This window comes from Symphalangus syndactylus, chromosome 5, assembly GCF_028878055.3.
Source record: "Symphalangus syndactylus isolate Jambi chromosome 5, NHGRI_mSymSyn1-v2.1_pri, whole genome shotgun sequence".
NCBI classification, from domain to species: domain Eukaryota; kingdom Metazoa; phylum Chordata; class Mammalia; order Primates; family Hylobatidae; genus Symphalangus; species Symphalangus syndactylus.
Genome location: NC_072427.2, coordinates 108,026,964 through 108,050,085, shown reverse-complemented (window position 1 = coordinate 108,050,085; position 23,122 = coordinate 108,026,964). Strand labels below are relative to the sequence as shown.

General features: G+C 32.0%; 1 protein-coding gene across 8 annotated transcripts in view; it reads left to right on the top strand.

The window, feature by feature from the left end:
- Positions 1-23,122, top strand: part of NCAM2 (neural cell adhesion molecule 2) — a 567,512-nt gene that overhangs the window by 500,061 nt on the left and 44,329 nt on the right. For 6 of the 8 annotated variants that reach the window (XM_055279341.2, XM_055279340.2, XM_063640653.1 and 3 more), the window contains one exon: positions 486-666. In XM_055279341.2, the coding sequence (XP_055135316.2) occupies positions 486-666 (181 nt within the window). Of the gene's footprint in view, positions 1-485; positions 667-880; positions 6,171-7,968; positions 13,444-23,122 lie in introns of those variants that run through there. The other 2 variants (XM_055279342.2, XM_055279343.2) reach the window with 2 other exon arrangements.

Here is a 23,122-nt window from a genome sequence, read left to right as displayed (position 1 = left end):
GTGATAATATAAATCTATCAATCATATCGACTCTATTTCAAGATACTTTATCTTTCTTCCCCCCAAAAAACTTTAACAATAGTCCCTGGCAATTCTTTTAATGGACATACTAAGTTTTTTCTGTGTATCATGTTTCATTTTCCCTTTCACATAATGATTAATAATCAACAAAATGGCCAAAAAACAAACTGATATATGTGAAATAAAAAAAAAAAATCTTAATGGAGGTAAATTGTCAACCACTGAATAAAGGATTAATTACAAAACCACTTTTTGGCTAACATAAACATTATATTTTATATAGAAAAATGTTGGGAATAATACTGGTTTCATTGGCACAGCAGCTTCATGTATTCCTGTGCCTATGAAAATCGTTCCAATATCCAATATAAGTATATTGTTCCAATTCCAATATAAAGTTTTTTTAAAAAGGTGTCACTTTAGTGTATGGATAGTTACAAAATGCATTTTTATTGCTTTCACAGAAAGATAAGGAAGACCAATGGCTAGAGAAAAAAGTGCAAGGAAATAAAGACCACATCATTTTGGAGCATCTCCAGTGGACCATGGGGTATGAAGTTCAGATTACAGCTGCCAATAGATTAGGATATTCTGAACCGACAGTTTATGAATTCAGCATGCCGCCAAAGCCCAACATTATTAAAGGTAAGCAAAACTATGTTCTTTTTTTAGACTGAACAATAAATATGATACCACCTTTTTATAACCCTTACTGACTTTTCTTATTAATAATTAAAACAAACTGAAATGTAAATTCCAGGTTCTAATTATTATTGTGACATATCATACACAAAGTTTCTCATCACTCTTGCCACAGGGTATTGCTTAATTTGTAAATATATTTTGACCCCATTAATAGTTGGAGTGGTGGAGAAAGAATGAGTAGGAGAACATAGAGAGTGAGAGTGACTGATGATAATCAATGTGAAAAGTGTCTATTGAGACCATACGAAAGCTTTGGTAAGAAGACAATTTCTCTGCCAATCGTGTGGAGACTGATGCTCCAATTCTTCTTAGATTTGACCAAAGGTAATGATGAGCCAACCTATGCCTGACCAAGCAAGTTGATTTTGGAAACATAAAATTAGTCACAAAGAAAGGCAGGAACAGCCACAAATATAATTCCATAAAGACCTACACCTAGAGTTTTAAGAAAGCTCATACAATGGAAGAACACTGTAAATCAGCTTTTGCAACACACTGGTTAGATTCTACCATTGATAGGTAACAGTGCTTACATTGTTACATCTTAGTATGTTAGTAATATTATGAAAGTTCACAACAGGGATGTTAAAACTTTTATTCAGATAAATGCTCTTGAAGTAAAGATGCAAAAATATATTCTGACTCAAAATAACATTTAACTCTGTTAATGAGTTGCTAAATTGGTCATATTTCTACATTTATTTTCCCTCAGTTATTACTTTTAATATTTTAATTTTATGCAGACATGTACAGATATTTATGTATATATAGTATATTCTTTATATGTACATATATACAGAAAAGAACAGCATATCAATCCATGAAACCAAGATTTATTTGTCTTATTATATTAGAGTGTAAGTATAGATATATAATATTTTTGAAACTGGAAAAGAAATAAAACTAGCTAGTTCAATCATGTCATTAAACTCTCTTGTAATTTCAAATTGATGTTAATTTCATATATTATGACTTTGTTATATCATACATCAGTTGTTTAGTAATTGAAAGCAGTTTTATATGATTAATCTTTCAATTAAAAAGTAATTACTATTGTTATAAGGTTTAAAAAGTAATTGATATTAGAGCTTTATATTGCTAATATTAATTAATAAATTCTACCAAATTATAATTTAGGAAGTAAAAAGTCTCTGGAAATAACGCGGGTATCTTATATTTTAATGACTTTTTTTTACTATTTTCAAAGCACTTCTGCATTGATTATCTCATTTTATTCTTAAATCTGAGCTGGATAAGGAAGCATTATTCTCATTTTACAAATATGATTTTAAGAGGTTTAATGACATGTTTGAGGTCAGAAATATTTCTAGTTATATGACAAATCTGATGCCCTTACAAGATAACACATCTAAATAAGAATGACTGAATGTACTATCAAATTCATTACCTCTCTATGTTTGAAACATCAGAAACCACTTCTACAATTGTAATGAATATGTATGTAGTAATTATATTTCATGCAAATATCAGGAACATGCTATACATATTCCCATACTGAGCCAGAGCCTCCTCCAAAGGAAAATTGCAACAGTATACTACAATCTCCCAAATTTTTAATTTAGTGTATCTATTTTGAAACATAATGAATTAACTTAATCCATTTAATTTAATAATGTATTAAATTTAATATATGAAGTAGAAGGCAAAATTTTAATAACATAGATAAAACATAAAATCAAAAAAATAGATTTTACACAGATTACTCAGTGTTATACCCCCAATGACTCTGCTATCTTTGTAAGAAATTGTTGGCTGGGCGCGGTGGCTCACGCCTGTAATCCCAGCACTTTGAGAGGCCGAGGTGGGCGGATCACGAGGTCAGGAGATGGAGACCATCCTGGCTGACACGGTGAAACCCCGTCTCTACTAAAAACAGAAGAAAATTAGCCGGGCGTGTTGGCGGGCGCCTGTAGTCCCAGCTACTCTAGAGGTTGAGGCAGGAGAATGGCGTGAACCCAGGAGGCGGAGCTTGCAGGGAGCCCAGACCGCGCCACTGCACTCCAGCCTGGGCGACAGAGCGAGACTGCGTCTCAAAAAAAAAAAAATTTTTCTTTGATGATAAAAACCAACAATACATATAGACAAAAGGTTGAAAAAATTAAAAGGTAATAAAAGCAGATATGAAGGCACCAAAATAACCAAGACATGCTGTAATTCATTTCCTCTCTCTCTATATATATATTTTTTTCAATTTGAGAAACTCGTGTCCTGAGAGCTTGTAGGGAAGACCTGTAAAGAAAGTGAACAGAATTCTGGTTTATATTCCCAGATTTGTTCCTGTCACATAACTTGTCAGAATAACTGTTTCCTCATCTGTAAAGTGAGTGTTCCTTCTGGTTCTGCAATGTTAAGATCTATCACTTATTAATTTAAGAATTATTTATTGGAGTACTTATTTGTGACAAACCCTTGAATGAGTACAAAGGATTTATCTGTGAAAAATACAGAACTGACCCCTGTCCCCCAAAATCTCCACAATCTAGTAGGGAAGACAGATATTCAACATAAGTTAGAATAACTGCAACTGGCCGGGCGCGGTGGCTCACGCCTGTAATCCCAGCACTTTAGGAGGCCGAGGCGGGCGGATCACGAGGTCAGGAGATCGAGACCATCCTGACTAACACAGTGAAACCCCATCTCTACTAAAAATACAAAAAAAATTAGCCGGGCATGGTGGCGGGCGCCTATAGTCCCAGCTACTCAGGAGGCTGAGGCAGAAGAATGGCGTGAACCCAGAAGGCGGAGCTTGCAGTGAGCTGAGATCACGCCACTGCACTCCAGCCTGGGCGACAGAGCGAGACTCCGTCTCAAAAAAAAAAAAAAAAAAAAAAAAAAAGAATAACTGCAACTAAGAGAGATTTTTCTTAGAAGGTGAGTTTCCAAAGGAAACATGCAGGAATGAACTTTCCAGGGAAAATATGTGACATGGAAGGTATCTCTGGGAAAAGAAAGAGCATGATCTGTTCCAGGAGCTGGAAAAGGCATGTGTGGAAGAGAACCCGGAAGTGTGTGACTGAAGATAAGGTCAGAGAGGGAATGCAAACCAGATAATTCAGGGGCTTCTAAAAACATAATTGTAAAACGTCTTCCAAAAGAAATAAATAATTGTAAGCAGAAAAGTTGTATGAAGAGATAGGTATTATAAACAGATTATTCTTTCTCCTGTGGGTAAGAGCAACAGATGGATGAACAGCGGTAGAAAAAATAAAAGATGAAAAATTTCCTGACACTGCAATCTCTCTTAGTTGCGGTTATAAGTGTAGACTAACCCAGCCTTTGCAATAGATTGGATTCAGTGAGTAACGACTTTTAGGTTTCTTGCTTGGGCAACTAGAACATTGCTGATGTCATTTCTCAAGGTGAAGAATTTTGTAGGAGAAGCAAGACTTGGAGAATGAGGATCAAGCATCAGAGCCATTTGGTGTTTGTTAAATTTGAAATATCAAATTGTTGGTTAGATATGTGGGGGTATGGAAATGAGAAGATAACCATGGCTTGGAAACATACACCATGATGCTGTCAGTGTTAACAGGTGAATGGTATTTGAGTGAGGGTAAACCCATCTAGGCAATGCATGAAATATCTGAAGAGGGGTTGATGTCTGTAGTATTCATTTATGTTTGCTAGTAACTAGAAGGGTGACTGGCACAGCAGTGATTTCCAGAGAATATTTCTTGAATTACTAAAGAGTAGAAAGAAGTTAAGAACTGAGTTCCAAGGAACCATAATATTATACTAGAAGAAGAAACCAGACCACTCCACCCCTCATGATAAGACTAACACTTTGCAGACTTACTGGAAAAACACGAGCGTAGTATCTTGGAAGTTAACAAACGGTCATATTTCAAGAAGAATAGATGGAAAGTGTCAAATGCTGCTGAAAGGTCAATGGAACTGAACCAGAACAGACGTGAAGTATCCCTATCACGTGCAGCTTTGCTGACATCATTGGGAGATAAATTAGGTACAAGTGGGCAGAGAATTGTATGTGAGGTTAGGGAGTTTAGACTCCATGTTTATTTAATGCTTTCAGGAAGTTTTTCTATGAAGGTGAGCAGAGGAGGGAAAAAGCCAGCATTAGAAGGTCTTTTATGATGAAAAATGCTAGATGAAACAAATCAAGGAGTCATGGAGAAGTCACACATACAGGCACACAGACAAAGCCATCTGAGAAGGTAGGAGACGGGATTCACCCCTCTAAACCATGTAGCTGATACAAAGCCAACACAACTTATCAAAAAAGGGGGAAGATGAAATATTTATTTTATTTGTAAAAATGTCACAAATTGGCCAAGCGCGGTGGCTCACGCCTATAATCCCAGCACTTTGGGAGGCCGAGGCGGGCGGATCACGAGGTCAGGAGATCGAGACCATCCTGGCTAACACGGTGAAACCCCGTCTCTACTAAAAATACAAAAAATTAGCCGGGCGAGGTGGCGGGCGCCTGTAGTCCCAGCTACATGGGAGGCTGAGGCAGGAGAATGGCGCGAACCTCGGGGGGTGGAGCCTGCAGTGAGCTGAGATCGCGCCACTGAACTCCAGCCTGGGCGACAGAGCGAGACTCCATCTCAAAAAAAAAAAAAATAAAGTCACAAATTCGGCCAGGCGCAGTGGCTCACGCCTATAATCCCAGCACTTTGGGAAGCCCAGGCCCGTGACAAGGTCGGGAGTTTGAGACCAGCCTGGACAACATAGTGAGACCCTGTCTCTGCTAAAAATACAAAATTTAACTGGGCATGGTGACACACGCCTGTAATCCCAGCTACTCAGGAGGCTGAGACAGGAGAATTGCTTGAATCCGGGAGGTGGAGGTTGCAATGAGCCAATATCGCGCCATTGCACTCCAGCCTGGGTGACAGAGCAAGACTCCATCTCAAAAAAAAAAAAAAAAAAGTTATAAAATCATGTCTAATTTACTGTTACTGAATCCAGATTGCTAAGGACTCATAGAAAGTCATATCAGAAACAAACCATAAATAAAGAATTGTTTGATTTAGATCTAGGCTTTGTGAGGCAACTTTAAAGGCTGTGATAATGGGGAATTTGGGAACCTTTCAGATCTTATAGAGTTAACATTATATATTTGCAAAATATGAAAAAAAGATCATATAATTTTATAACATTTTATTTTTCATTTTAAAATGAGATATAAATTCAAACATATTAGAAATAAGTTATCTGTAATAAACTAGCACATCTTAAGTCTTTTCATTTAAGTTAGAGAAGATATAGAGTTTAAAGGTTAAAGTGGTTTTAATTTTTGTATTTCATGCATTGTAGACTGTCAAAATAAGTTTTCTGGACTTTTGAATTTAAAAACCCATTACTTATGTACATTAGATATGTTTAACTTTTTGTAAACAATAGGGTAAGTCTAGAGAACATTTATTTGTTGGACTAAAGCACTAGTTTTTTGTTTTTTATCAACCTACTCCCTTTACATTCATATAAAATATTACATTTTTTCTTGTAAGTATGCTAGTGGATACTACATTTCTTCTTAGTTTATAATTATTAAAAAATAATTTTGTAAATACTAATATTTTTCATTTTTTAATTCTTATTAAAGATGTGCTTATTTTGAAAGATATATATTTTGATTTACATAACACAGAGTTTCCATAATCAGTCATGTTCCTTTTTGGAATATTCATGCAGCATAACTCCATCTTATTTTATAAGAAACAAGAATATCGGGAAACTATAGCAGATTAATTGTTATAAAATGACTACCAAACTATGGATTTCAAGGCTGATAGCATGTCATTGATTTGTTCTGTAATTTTAATGACTAAAAATACTACTAAATTGCTGGACTGGATATAATCTAATGTTTAAAAAAAATCCTTGGAAATAAATAAACTTACTTTGAAAAACATTTTCACCATTTCTTTTGGCCTGCCACATGTTTGATAACATTTATGTTTAACCAAAAAAGACTTTAGTATCTTTCTGTAACTGCTTCTTCTTTTCCTGAAGACATGTCTAATTTTAATATTGACTATCAATATAATTTGATGACAATAATTCTGTTCAACATTTTTTATATTCAATGATAAAATAATTCTACCCTCTGGGAGAATGTAATGCATACATAATACATACAAAATAGTTGTTTAGATTTAACAAGCTAAAAAAATAAATAATATAAATCACCACAAAAAATATCGCTAAAATATTTCAGTTACTTTGTACTTTCATGGGCTTTTAATTTGTACTTCCAATGAACTATACAATAAAATTATTTTGATGACCCCTACTCTAGTTTCAAGCAACACTAATAAATCCTTCATCACTAGATAATTCAACATGAACAGAAAACAACATTCAAGCACATGGCGAATATGAAAATATTATTTTAGGATTACATTTATGGTTGTTTTAGAACATAAGTTTAAAACTTCTAAAACAGTGGTGAAATAGAAGTCCAATTACCTGGGGAAACTTCATCTTAACCCTCTGGAATGTTCAGTCTAACCTAAATGTTGATACTACACCTGCAACAGCATTTAGTTTAGCATGTAATGAAAAAGTAAGTCTAAAAATTATTTTCATAATCGTTGGTTCTGAAAATTGTTTTAAAAGAAATGCAGTGACATATGTCTGGAGTTTGCTTATGGTCAATAGGTTAATGCTTCTAGCTTCTATGCTTATTGCAAATTTTAATTATGTGAATATGCAATTTTCACTTATATTTGTTGGTAGCTTGTTTATTATTAAAATAGAATGGCTTTTATTAAATATATCCTAAGAAATTATGGTAGAAAAAATTACCATCAAACATTGTAGGATATATTGAGTTCATATTAAAAGTAGCAGTGTGAATTCACCAGTAGTACAGCGAAATGACTGGTGACTTTTCCCTTGTAATTTACATTTTCAGCTTATAAATGAAAGACATTCACATGTAAGGGATCAGTGACAGAATTAATTTCTGAGTAATGCAGAATAAACATCAATATTGACCTTTGTTTTTAATATGTAACAATATATAGAAATGTTTTATACAAGATTTTAGCCATTCTTGTTTTGTATGAAAGTATTTTTTGTAGGTTTGCATTAATTGTTAATGACTTTGTGTAAATTTTGCATTAATTATTTTCTCTTTTTTTCTTTCCTACTGTCACGTTTTTTCTCTTTTGATTTTCTCGTTTGTAACTCTACTCTTTATTTTCTTATTTCATTCTTATTCTATTTTCAAAAACAATTTTCATCATGCAGATAAATGCTGTGAAGCGAATAAAGGCGAAAATGGAAGCCAGTCATGGCAGCTGAATGCTGCTGGGTTTTCTTTCATTATAGCCATAAGTTTGTCTTGCATGTTTTAATGTCATTGTTATATCATATGGTATATCCTCTTATGCCCTGAAAATTAAAAAAAAATAGTAATAGCAAGGCTTATCTAAAAGTATAATAAAATATTTTCTAAGGTCCAATTAATTATGCATGTATCTTCACCCATGAACGATTAAGCTTTTTCTCCTCCCCCCAACTGTCAACCTTTTAAGTGGATAATTTGTCAGAAAATCAATGAAGGAAATTCAATCGGGATTGTTACTTTCAGCTACCAGTTCACTGCATAACATACTTTATTCTAAAGTTTCCATTAATTCCTAAAGTTGACCTTGTTAAATAGCATGTAACTTGTACTTGAAACTTAAGCCTTTGCTACATCTAATCTTTCATTATTATTTTGCAAATAATTAAATATCCATGGCCATACTTTGTAAAAATCATAATTTTGTTATGTAGAATTGTGGATCACTACTATTGCTTTTTTTTACTGTTACTTTTAAGTGTAAGTTTCCAAGTTTATGAACATTTCTAATATTTCAGTGTGTTTACCATTTGTATAAAACATAAGCATTATACTTTATTAGATGTGTATCCCAATTGTGCTGCTTATTTTCCCTTTGTTGAACTAAAATATCTTAAGGAATAAATGTGAAACAGTTTCCTATTTTAAATTTGAACACTGATTAATTTTTTTCATTAAGTGAAAATATCTCTGCAATTTTCCCAGAATGAATATTAAATTAAATTTGTATATGTCTAAAAAGTTACACCCAATTCACTGGATTTAGATTACGTTTTGAGCTGACCTCAAGTCCTATTGTTCTAACATAAGTAGTTATTTATTACATTTTTCTGGACATCTGGTAGTCAGAATCTTTGCAAGCATTAGAGAGAGAGAAGAAAATATTATAGACACTCCTTTAAAGAAGTTGAAATCGAGATGGGAAGAAATTGAGATTGGAACTAGATTCCAGATTTCAAAGGAATTTCGATTTGAGGGAGTAGCATCAAGAATGATTTTTGGTTTTTGCAAATTTTCATTACGTGAATATGCAGTTTTCACTGAAGTAATCTTTACTTAAGTAATTTCAAAACAAGTAAAGAGTGTTTGTGTTTTTCACTTGCAACCACATCTTAACAAGTGACTTTTACTACTTATTTATTTAGGACGATAGGAGACAACCAGATTTACATATATGCATAAAAGTGACCATAACATACTTGGTAAATCAAATGATTGGATTCTGGACTTTGTGATTCATTCATTAAAAGCCATTATTTTGTTGAACAGAAATATTTTTCCTGTCTCTTTTTAAAGAGATAGCTACAGAATCTTTTTATATGAGGGCTAGGCCTCTCTTTCGTAGTAGATTTTCTTTTAACTTATCTTTTCCAAACTCTTAGCTGTCAACTGCTATCCTTTCTTGTAATCTAGTAATAGACCTGTAGACTGCAGAAGCAACCCATCAACCAATAAAACACACTTCTGGCTGGCCGGGCGCGGTGGCTCACGCCTGTAATCCTAGCACTTTGGGAGGCCAAGGCGGGTGGATCACGAGGTCAGGAGATCGAGACCATCCTGGCTAACACGGTGAAACCCCGTCTCTAATAAAAATACAAAAAATTAGCCGGGCGTGGTGGCGGGCTCCTGTAGTCCCAGCTAGTCCGGAGGCTGAGGCAGGAGAATGGCATGAACCCGGGAGGCGGAGCTTGCAGTGAGCCGAGATCGCGCCACTGCACCCCAGCCTAGGGGACAGAGCAAGACTCCATCTCAAAAAAAAAAAAAAAAAAAAAAAAAATACTTCTGCTTCCCTCCTTTCTTCCCTGCTGAGATAAAACGATATATCAATTCACACATTATGGAAATATAATCCATTTATAGGGAAAGTTTTGTTTTTAAATCACCATAACCAATATTCCTGTTTATTAAATAACTATCATTGCATATTAAATTTCTTGATATTTGAGACCGAAGAGTTTATATTGATTAATAATTTGTAGAAAGCGTTGTGAAAAAGATTTCTAGTAACACCTCCAGAAACTGTTTTTCGTATTCATTATAACCTTACTTGATCTTTCCAATAAATTAGAGACATTTCTGTGAGAATTTCATGTAGAAATTATCTTGACTTAGGAATGACAAAATATTTTTTTGGAGATCGTGGAATACTTATTTGGTAAGTTAGTGCAAGGTTTATTTATCTTGAAGTTTTACATAACTCAAGGTCACTAAGTGATATAAAGAACATTCAAAGTGAGGTATACACAGAAATAAGATATATCAATTTGGCATTTCAAAAAGAACCTAATATTAAAATTATGTTAGCAGAGTTATATACATTTAAAGAGTTGTTCGTTAGATTTTAAACATCTAAGTGTGGATCCAGTTTTAGTCCTTAACTTTATAAGCAATCTATCATTTGGCCAAATATTTATTCTTAGATGAACACCTATTTCACAACTCTAAGATACGCATAAATTCTTTTAAAAATATTCTCAGACATGGTAAAATAATGGGCTTTGTGCTTTGCCTTATTTCTGTAAGAAATTAGAAAAATACAAAACTAAACAATAAAGCCATTGCATTCCAATAAATAAAACCTTAGACATTTTACATCCTAGGATTTTTTAAAAGTCTTAATAACATGTGTTGCTGAGTTAATCTTTTTTATTATCTGAACATTACTGTTGTTATATGCAACCATAAAAATCAGACAGTTTACTTTTTTATTTTAAAAATGAGTTTGTTACTTTTTTGGCCTTACTAGTATTTCATCTGTCTACACATCTAAGTAAATGTGATTATTGGTAAGCAAGACATAAAAATTTAAACTTATTTTAAGTATCTTCCTAGCATCATCCAATGATTTTGTTTCATACAATGGAGTTTTACATAAAATTCTGTCTCTGAAGATATATAAATTTGAACTTGTGTGTTAAGGTGAGTGTAAGATTAGTCATTATATATAATCAGAAATGTATGTCTGTGTCTAATGGTGTGTGTATTGTATCATTCACTGTAAAAATATTTCCAAAGATTGTTTTGACCATATTACCAGTTATGAAGCTAGATTGACTTAGTTATGCATGATTGCCATTATCTGCATGTGGAATATCAGGATTTTTAAAATATAGATCTGGATGTCTCCGTCTTTCTCCTCCCAATCTCTTCTAGTCTATCTTCTTTCCACCATTTTACAATCAATGTTACTGGCCTCTCTACCCCAGTCAAAACTATAATTACTCATCAGTTCATAATAAGACCCACAAGTACCATGTTTCAGATATGCTAACAGAGTAGGCCTAGGAGGTAGCAGTAAATTATTTCTTATAAAATGTATTCTTACATGGAAAAACCTTAGGTAAGTTGCTATTTTTGTTCATTTCTTTCCTGATAATATAGGTCATTAGGACGGACTAAGTTTAATTTTATAAACTCTATACTCATATTATTTCCAGAAGCATTTTGCAAATGCACATATATGCCTTCATTCCTGGTATACATGAAGAAGATTGAAATTAAAATATGCAAACATTTTAAATATGACTCTATATAGAAGGGGTTAGACTGATGTTTAATATATATGCAATCTTCACTTATATATGGCAAATACATATAAAGACAAATAATTTTATTGCAAATAAATTTGACTTTTTAAATATTCAGGTTCTTTTTAAATTAATAAAGTTACAAGTATGCATCATAGTGCACATGTTACACACAATAATATGCAATTTGTGTCAACTGGGAAACCATTATAATTTAATTCTAATATTTTCTGTGTAAGAATACTCATTCATTATGTTTGATTTAAATTAAAGCTAAAACAAGAAAAATTCCAAAGTAGTTTCAACCATGTACAATTAAATTTATGATTAGTTATTTGCATTAAATGAAATATATTATACAAGAAAGAATTAAACTATGAACTTTTGGATCTGGAGGTATTCTTAGATACATAAAAATAATTTTAAATATTAATATGGTATATTTACACTGATATTGCAGAAATAAAACCTTTAAATTACAAATTATTTTAATAATTCAAGACAGATACTGATATCAATACAATAATACAATATATTTGGGTCTAGCTTTCAAGAATAATAGCCAGTATTATGCATGATAACATTTAAGTTTGTAGTAATTAAGAAATATCCCTAGTCATGTAAAGTTTTCTTTAAAGGTTTAAATTTGATATTAATATGATATAAGCAACATTAAGAGCTTGAAATGATCAATTCTGGTATTAAACTAAATATTATCACATATATTTTTGTCTGGCCCTTTTGTATTATGATTTCACTCACTGAATAAAGATAAACTATAATATTGATCATACCTAAATATGTAACTTTATGTGTTTTATTATGATTAATCTATGTAAGAGATAATGTAATATCCTTTAAATGATCTTTTAATAAGTCCAATTTAATTACGTTTTCTTTTTCTATTTTAATTTTTATTTATTTATTTATTTTCTTGAGACAGACTCTTGCTCTGTCGCCCAAGCTGGAGTGCAGTGGCCTGATCTCAGCTCACTGGCACCTCCGCCTCCTGTGTACAAGCAACCCTCATGCCTTGGCCTGCCTAGTAGCTGGGATTACAGGCTTTACAGGCGTGCAGCTACCACATCTGGCTTTTGTATTTGTAGTAGAGACAGGGTTTCACCATATTGGCCAGGCTGGTCTCAGACTCCTGAACCCAATTGATCCTCCCACTTCAGCCTCCCAACATCCTGGGATTACAGGTGTGAGCCACTGTGCCCGGCCTCATGTTTTCACTTTTTTAAAAATTTTCTTTTGTCCTTTCTTTCTTTCTTCTAATGATTTATTTTTAACTTTCTCCCTCTTTCTTTATTTCTGTCTCTTCCTCCTTTCTCTTTCTCTCCATTTCTCTCTTTTGTTCTCTCTCTCTCCCTCCTTCTCTATCTCTCTTATGCTTCCTTTCTAAATTTTTGGCCATGAATGAATGGAATATATTTCTTCTATTATGTTTCTGTTCATTGTTTGTAAATTTTAAAATCCTAACCTTTGTGGTATAGAAATATGTCATAAAAGCTTCAGCAAATCTAATAAATTGGATAGCTGAAATCTGCATATTTCAAATGACTGAATATACAGATATTCTACAAATTGTCTTTAAAATGATTACAATTTATGTTGAAATTGGTGACGAGGCATTTCCAAATTAATCTCATAAATAGTATTGTTTAATCATTAATATTTGATAGTTAAACATAATATTCAGAATATATTTCCACAGTAAATTTTGGGACTTAACTAAAGAAAAAAATTAACACTTATTAACTCGTTCTCTTACCAATTACCATATAAATTGGAGTATTATTCTAAAGTTAATATGGTTTGTTTAAATAAAAAGTTGTAGTATTCCTTCTACGTGTTATACTTACATAATCCCAATTTTTATCTAAGGAAAACATTCCCTCAGTTTAGATCTAATTTTATTTTTTTCAAAATTAGACAAAGATGAGAGTTTAATATCCATGCTTTGTTTTCCAAAAACCTTTAGTTTTGTTATCTAAAATTAAGGACTCAACAAAGATCTCTTGTAATAATTCAACATATTCCCTGGCTATTAACTAATTTCCAAGCCTAAACTGTCAGTAAATGTTGCACATAGCCTAGAATAGTCCATAACATCTGTATTAGCTAATACTCTGTAAAAATAAAAAAAAAAAAAATCCAAGAAATGTAATAAATAATTGTGTTTAAGAATTCTATTAGTGTATCTGAGATGGTCTTAACTGCATTTCATCTCCTTTGTTGGTAGACTATTATTTCATCTACTTTTTAAGGATACTTTCATCCAAGTAGAATTAAACTTAATTTTAATTGTGAACTAATCTAATATTGGTTGTATTAAATTTAGATATATTGACAGTTCTAAAACTATGTATGCTTAAGTTAAATTCAATTATTCTTTATCATTTTATTTTAGTTAGTAGAAATACGTTACACACTGTAAAGAATGCATAATAATGAGACACAACTTCATTTTAGAAAATATATTTTTATTTTTATTCTACGTATGTACTGAATAGGGGCTATGACATAAATCTAGCTAATCTTATTTTTTTCCTAAAAAGTAAGGAATTACAACTACTGTTTTAAATAGTTTACACAATTCATGTACCCCTTTCAAGAATATTTTTCTCTTACATTTTCATTGATGTTATGTATAACGCTTCTGTTTTAAAGTATTTCTGATCATTTTAATTGCATTCGTTTTCATCATAGCTTATTTTCTTGAAAAAAAGTATGTTATAAGTGTATTGTCCTCAGTATCATCTTATTTAAAACCCTCAACATAATATCCAGCACTATGTGTAATCCTATGCGTGTGTTTCATAGTATATTAAATGTCATTTTATTTTCTGTACCTCTGTGTCTCCATTGTTGTAATAAAGAAAACTGAGGAAAAGCTTTGTTATACGTGTTTTCTTTATTACTGGTACAACTTTTTTGTCCTTGTCGAGTGTTGTCATGTCTAACTTGATCAAATTTAATACAAACATTTATTTACTTAGGAACAGGTAATAAACTTATACTCATTAAGTTACTCAATTTTTGGATAACCCATACATCATCAGCAGATTCATAACAATTGTATATTGTAAAAATAATTTTGTGACAATATCAAATATTGTTAGTTCCATTGTAAACTTGTTCTAGTGTCTTCATAGAAACATCGATCTCTAGTGGGAGGCCAAAATAATCATATATTTCAATAAAACCCATGAACGTAGTTAATAATTTCAGTAATATAAAGATTGTTAACTACTCTCCATTGCTAGCAAAAGTCCATAGAGGAAATATAAACACGTAAAGTGATTTTTCTCCAATTCCTTTGGTCATTTCTTTTGTTTTGGGCACCAAATGAATAAAGTTGCAGAAATTGATTAACATTCTGTGCTTATCCACTGCAAAGGTATGAAACAAAAATAGTAAGAGTTGAAATTTTGGAATAATACTATAAGTAATATGAAAATTATTTAATTAGCTTTTATAGTGTAAAAATAATTTTTGACGTAGATATAAACAGAAAAGTCATATTTTTCTCTTAGATCAAAATGTTACATTGCCTGATAAATATGAAATGATGCCAAAATTCAAAAGAGAAAATGTTCATTTTCAGGATTTGGATTGTTTTGGAGCATATTTAATTTCTCTTATTCCATGACAGTCCAGTCCAAAATGTATATTTGAATATATACATTATTATACACCTTTTGAAACTTGCTTGTGTATATTTCAAAATGAAAATTTTAATACAACATTTATAAGTTTTATATATTGTAATATTTATACTTCTTTTAAATGATACAATAGTTATAGTAGTTTGAAACATACACCAGAAGAGTTGTTTCTTTTTATTATTCTCATTTTGATTTTTCCTGAAGCCCCTTGACAATAGGATGATCTCAAATGGAGGGTATCTGGGAATTCTTAGGAATTTTTATGATTACTGTTATAGTAAATATATATTTTTATTAATTTTTTATTGTCCTACTATTCTGGGCCATTGTGAAGAAACTAAAGAGATTTGAGAAAATCTGAAGCTCTTGTAACCAAACTCTATTATTTTATTATATCAACAGAGGATCAGAAAAACCAAATAGTCATTGATATAGTCAAGCAACTTCGATTCTCAGTTTTCCTCCTATCTTTGTGGTATTACACTAAATCAAAGTTGGTACAAGTAAATTTCCATGCTATAAGTTATATGGTCATATGTCTTAGGTCTAGTTCCTTTGCTATTTTTTTGATTGGCCTGTGGAGAACAACAACAAAAAATCCCTATGTGTCAGAGGAAAGGCTATGTGTACAACAACCACAGTTTTGTCCATTAATCACAGTATTTCTATTAGTCAGCTTTTATCTTTCTCACTCAAACTTTTACATATAGCTGCTTCCCTATGACCAAGGTAAATAAGCACACATTAAGTTTATGGTTTTAAATGAATATGAAATTAAATTTTCATCACTTTCTTGTTTTTTACACATATTTTGATAACACCTTACTAAATTACTTATTTGCATTGTTGGTAGAGATACGTAATTTTTAATTAATATGATACTTTTATTTACTGTCCACTAAAAGATATTTTCATCTCAGTATGCATCCTTTTTATTTTAAGAATTCAAAATAAATAGTTTCAACATTTACAATTTGCATTAGCAGCTATGTGTTTGCTTCTCTACTGATTTCTTATTTAATATTACAAAGATAAAATGTTAAAAACAAGTATTCAAGATAGAGGACTTTATTTTTTCTGTTTAAATGTGGTTAAATAGAAAATAAATTATCTTCAAATTGGCATTTCTGTTTTAAAGAATCCATGAACAGCACACCTAAATTTTGCTATTTTTTCTAGAATATAATTTCACAATGGCTAAATGGGATATACTTCTTACATGTAATGTGAACTGCAAACTACCCGTGGCTCTTGAAAAACATCCTATTTTTTAGTGCATGTTGGCAGAAAACATTAAAATTTGTATGGAATTTTTATATAGTAGCCTGTGACTCACAGTTCTGTCAAATGGCTCAGTCGTGAAAGAAAGTTTAAGTGAACATGGAAAAATATTTATCTAAAATAGGACGTGGTATGGTTCACTGCTGAGATCTATTACATAAAAACAGGAAGCTAAAAACATTTAATGCATCTATATGTGTTACTCCTCACTTAATATGTGGGGTCTTTTTAGTTGTTAAAGGACAGAAAAATAAAAGTTGTTTTTATAGGAGATCCTCAATCAATCTAGGCATAGTAGCCCTTTACATGCAGGTAATAGAGATATCACCATTGCATGTTTTCCCTTTTAAATAGACTTTAGTTTTTCGAATACTTTTAGATGTACACCAAGATTGAATGGAAACTAAGGAGGGCTCCCATATACCATCTACCCCAGTCAGGCACAACCTTCCTGATTATGAATATCTAACACCCAAGTGGTACCTTTGTTACACTTACTTGATGAGCCCACAGTGGCACATTGTAATCACCCAAAGTTTACAGTTTACATTAGGGTGCATACTTGGTGTTGTACATTTTATGGATTTGGATAAATGAATAATGACCTGTATCCACCATTTTGGTACCATACATAATAAATTCACTGTCCTAAAAATCCTCTGTGTTCTGCCTATTCCTCCCTCCTTTCTCTACTAGTTCCTGGCAATCACTGACCTCTTTACTATTTCCTAGGTTTGCCGCTTCTAGAATGTCACTTGGTCACAATTTTACATTATGTAGACTTTGCAAATTGACTTCTTTCAATTAGCAACATGCATTCAAGGATTCTACATTTCTTTTCATAATTTGATAGCTGATAGCATAAAATATCTTGTCAGATGCATTATATAATAATAGACATTTATAAACCCCACATATTTAAAATATGTAGTTTTAATAATGTAGAATTGATGTTTTTGTATAACTCTAAGCAGAAATTGAAATATCTAAGATAGAATGCAGTGAGTATCTAAAACTTAAAACTTTAAACATCCTAATAAATTACCATAGATTCCAAGAAAAATAATAATACGTATCTTCTATGTATTTGCTCACATTTTTCATTTATTCTGTTACATGTTTAGAAAAAGTAGAAGTTTTATAAATAGTTAGGAATTTTATATTGGAGAAAATTAAACAGTTTGGACTTTCAAAAGCAAATTATAAAATATGAACTGAAGTATAATATAGAGATATGTTTCAATTTTGTAATATAGTCTAGGAAAATAATTTTCTGTTTGTACAATGAAAATATATTTTTCATTTTCTATATATGGAGCAGCCTTTCAATGTTGACAGAAAAATAAAATTTGTCAGGTAAAGGATTAAACAAATAACTAAAAATAAAGTTATTCAGTTCTTTTACACTGGCTAATACATGTTTGGGTCATATTCATGCAAATCTTTGAAGCTGCCTTTTCTACTAATCAATAGAAATACTCGTTGTTTTATAGCAAACAAACTGTATCCATCGAAGTCAACCAGACGTATAACCAAATTTAAACAGTATATGGAAAAGTTTAGAGTTAGTGAGATAATAGCAAACATCAAAAGAAGCTGTTCAACTGGATAAAGAACACAAAAGATATTTTATATGTTCTTTTATGCCATGTTTGGTGAGCTTTGTGCCAAAATGATCTCAGTTCCAACATATATAATAATTTGAAATGTCAGTGTAGATAAGATAATAGATATTTTGTTGTGCAAAGACTTTAGATATTTTATGATTTGTCATGGTTTACAGTTGTACCAGATTTATTAAAAGGATATTTTAAAATATTTCTAAAATTTTTAGTACTTTGTGATATTTATCACAAAAGAGCTGTTATGTATGAATTTGTTTTTAGCCAATATTTTTTCAAAACAAGCACAGCTCAGTTTCCTTTTCTTATGTTAAAATCAGTTACTTTAAAGGATAACAAGAATTTGAAAAGTTCTCATCAACATTTCTATACAAGCATAATAAACTTATATTTTAGTGGTTCACTTTTTACACAAGATTGTTCTAAAAGATAGCTAAAACTATAAGAGGGATTGTGTAGATATTTTAAAAAGCAGGGTGGCCATGGTGGGCTACTTAAAATTCCATTCAAAATAAATATATATAGAATAGTCATACATAACTATAAACGTATATATTACATAATTTCATAGTATTTTTATCTTATTTAGCTTCTATTTTTAAAATATACCAATAGACCTTAATTATGTAATGTTAATTCAATAACTAATCACACATAAGGGGCTGAGTCTATTTAATTCCTCACTTCTTCAATCCAAACATTATCCAAGGAGTTCTCATTCTTATATGGTGTGTGGAAATGGGCGTGGAATAGGAGAGAAGGAGAGAAGGAAGACTGGACATGTAATAGCCATTACTATAGCCCAGGCCTCCTCTAGCTCTTTGCAAACCATTGTGACAGATTCTGCTTCCCTCCAATGACTCTTTACCATCTTTTGGAAAATGATCACAATTTCTAGTTTGTTTTTGGTGCTGTTTGTCAATTTTGATTTGGTTGATCTATTTATTTGTTACTGAATTCACTTGCAAGCTCCATCCTCTTTAACAGCATCCTTCACCACTAAAATCCCAATGCCCACCAATAACCTCTAATATCCATGTATGCTTTCTAGTGTCAGAATCACACACAGTTTCATACATCTTTTTTTATTCAAGCCATGTTCAGATTAAAATGGACTCCTTACATCAAATGGGAAGCTGATTCTTATTCTCGAAAACCATCTCAAACATTATTTTCTTTATTATGTTTCCTTGACCATTGGACACTAATTTATATGCTTCTCCCTCCTATTTGCTAACCTCACATTATTTTTTTTGCCAAGAGGTAAACAGTAAATTACATTGCATATTAATTTCTAAATTATATATCTTACTCTTCCCAATACATTACCCAGTATATATGTGTGTATATATATGAAATATATATATATAATATATAAAATATATATATATGAAAACATGCCCTTTAACAAAGTACAGCACAACGATGAACATATGAGTGCAAGTGTCTTTTTGGGGGACTGATTTATGTCTTTCAGATAGATAACTGTTAATTGGATTACTGAGTCAAATGGTAGTTCTGTTTTAAGTTATTTGAGAAATCTCCAGACTGCTTTCCTCAGTGGCTGGACTAAGTTGCATTCCCATCAACAATGTATAAGCATTTTCTTTTCTCTACCGCCTCACCAGCATCTGTTGTTTTTTGGCTTTTTAAAGTGATTATTCTCATTGGTGCGAGATACTATCTCATTGTGGTTTTGATTTACATTTTTGATGATTAATGATGCTGAGCGTTTTTTCATATGTTTAGTAGCCACTTGTATATCTTCTTTTTGAGAAGAGTCTGTCCATGTCCTTTGCGTATTCTTTAATGAGATTATTCATTTATTGCTGGTTGATTTAAGTTCCTCATAGATTCTGGATAATAGACCTTTGTAGGATGCATTGTTCGTGAATATCTTCTCCCGTTTGTAGGTTTTCTATTTGCCCTGTTGATCATTTATTTTGCTACACAGAAGCTCTTTAGTTTAATTAGGTCCCACTTGTCTATTTTTGGTTTTGTTGCAATTTCATTTGGAGATTTAGCCAAAAATCCCTTGCCAAGGCCAATGTCAAGAAGAATATTTCTTAGGTTGTCCTCCAGGATTTTTATAGTCTGAGGCCTTATATTTAAGTTTTTAATCCATTCTGAGTTAAGTTTTGTATGTGGTGAAAGGTAGGGATCCAGATAAAATCTTCTGCATTGGGCTAGTCAGTTATCCCAGCATCATAAATTAAATAGAGAGTTATTTGCCCCTCACCTTGTTGTAGGTGAGGTGGTTTTAGGTGTGTGGCATTACTTTGAGTTTTCTATTCTGTCTAAGAGCAGTCAAGCCAGGTGCCTATGAGTGGTAGATTGTATAAAGAAAATGTGGCACATCTGCACCATCTAATTCTACACAGCCATAAAAATAATGAAATCATGTCCTTTGCAGCAACATAGATAGAGCAGGAGGCCATAATCCTAAGCCAATTAACTCAGCAACGGAAAACAATATATCACATGTTCTCGCTTATAACTGGGAACTAAGCATTGAGCACACATGGATATAAATATGGGGACAACAGACACTGTGGACTACTAGAGGATGGGATGTGGGTTAAACAACTACCAATCAATCAGGCTGTATGCTCACTATCAGGGTGATATGACTTCCAAACCTCAGCATCATGCATTTTCGCATGTAAGAAATCTGCACATATGCCCCCTGCATCAAAAATAAAAGTTGAAATTCTAAAAGGTATACAGTTTTACAATTATAAATGCCATTCCTATAATGTACTTGTTTACAGTTCCCTCATTTTTAACCAAATATTCTCAATTAGCTACTTTTTCTTGCCCTGAATCAGATATTAAGAAAAAACAAATAAAAGGATATGGTTATCGGTGCTACCTTTCTACTGTTCCGAATCCCTGATAAACTTCCTACGATTTTGAAGTGATTTGAAGGAAAATTTTGGATTGCCATTGAGTTTATTTACAAAACAATTATTTATACGTGTAACAGAACATTTTGACAAAACATTTAAAATCATTAGATAATGGAGACTCAGTACTGAAGAATAAGTGTTGGAAAATACATACATCTACCCACTAAAGAATAAGCATTCTGTGAAAAGAAATGTTGGTAGTAAGTAATAAACTGTCTACATCAAGACTGTTCAGTAAAGTGCACATAAAATGGTACATTAAAACGACCTTATTCAAAGTTACCAAAAATAGCCTGAGGATGTAAAACATATATAAGTAAACATTAGCGTTTTTTATTTATTTAAGTAATGTTGAAAATTGTTGATGTATTTTACTCAGAATTTTTAAAATCTAAAGTTTTCAAATTCCCCAAACAATATGTGGATGCTGTAAATAGTATTGTAAGGGACCAAAAGGGCTGGAAATTATGTAAAATGATTTTACACAATCTACATCAGTGTATTAATCTCCAACATAAACTTTTATAATTTATTTATAGATATATAAAGAGTACCAATGAACTCATTATATACCTATGTGAAAATAGAGCTAATAACTTGTGTGTGATTCTAAAAACTAAAAATCCCTCCAACTGGCCACACAAAATCCATAAGCTGGTGTAATTTCATAAAATTAAGTGCTGTATTCCTGATTATAATTCCATTTTTATTTTTAATGTTTTTAAGCATTATTATTTTTAATATTCCAAGACTCATTTCATAGAATTTGTCTCTTAAAAAGACACTCTGCAGTTTTCTCTTCATGGATAACAATGCTCTTTTCACAGCCATCACAGACATTACTAGCATTACATACTTTTTCTTTTCAAATCATTCACTGAAAATTACAGGAGATTACATATTGTACCCATACAGCTCTCATTCAATTATTTCTCTAAGCAGCTTTATATCTGATGACTGTGAACCTGAGTGAACTTAAAAAAGTTGCTAATAAGTGCATTTTGTCAGGGAGCTGAAAGATGTAATGCCTTTTTATAATCTCATAAATACTCTGACCTGTCCAGAGGGAGCCGAGACATACCAGAGTAAAAGATTAGAACACAAAAGAAGTACAGTTTTTATTTTAGGGAGGTGATTTTGATTCACTTTGTAACAATCTTTTAAAAAGTTATAATTTTATGTTTTATCACAATGAATATGAATTGATCTAAAATATTGGACAAAATAATAATACAATAAATATGTTAATGATCACAAAATCTTAATAATGTACTAGGAGGCAAAGTGAATTACAGAAGAAGAGAATGCCTCCCCAAAACCCAATATCTCCTTATCTCAAAACTGAGCAAAAGCCAAAGCTATATATGAGTGACAGTAAGAGCGTTAGTAAGTTATATGGACTTCCTCCATCTTCACATCAGTTTTAAAAAGATGAAGAAAAATTTTAAAGTGGCAGTTAGGAATACAGCAATGACCAAAACCAAAATTTACTAGATAAGAAGTGAACAAATAAAAAAGGAATAATATTAAAATTTTAAAAAACTTGTTGATTCTGGCCACAGTAAAATGCGTAGCTAAAAGTAGAAGAATGGAAATGATCTGAAGCCTTAAGCCTTAGTGAAGCTAACATATTAAACAAATAACAATAATGTCTTGTTTGTTTGTTTGTTTGAGAAAGAGTCTCGCTCCAGGCTGGAGTGCAGTGGCATGATCTCGGCTCACTGCAACCTCCACCTCCCAGGTTCAAGCGATTCTCCTGCCTCAGCCTCCCAAGTAGCTGGGACTACAGGCACGTGCCACCACGCCCAGTTAATTTTTTGTAACATAGTAGAGACAGGGTTTCACCGTGTTAGCCAGGATGGTCTCGACCTCCTGACCTCATGATTCGCCCTCCTCAGCCTCCCAAAGTGCTGGGATTACAGGTGTCAGCTACCGTGCCTGGCCAATAACAAAGATTTTAAAACAAAATGTTTGTAGTTGCTAAAATCTAGGAAGGCTTTGGATAAAAGTGGAGAAGTTCTAGTTTAAAAAATAAATACTATAAGCA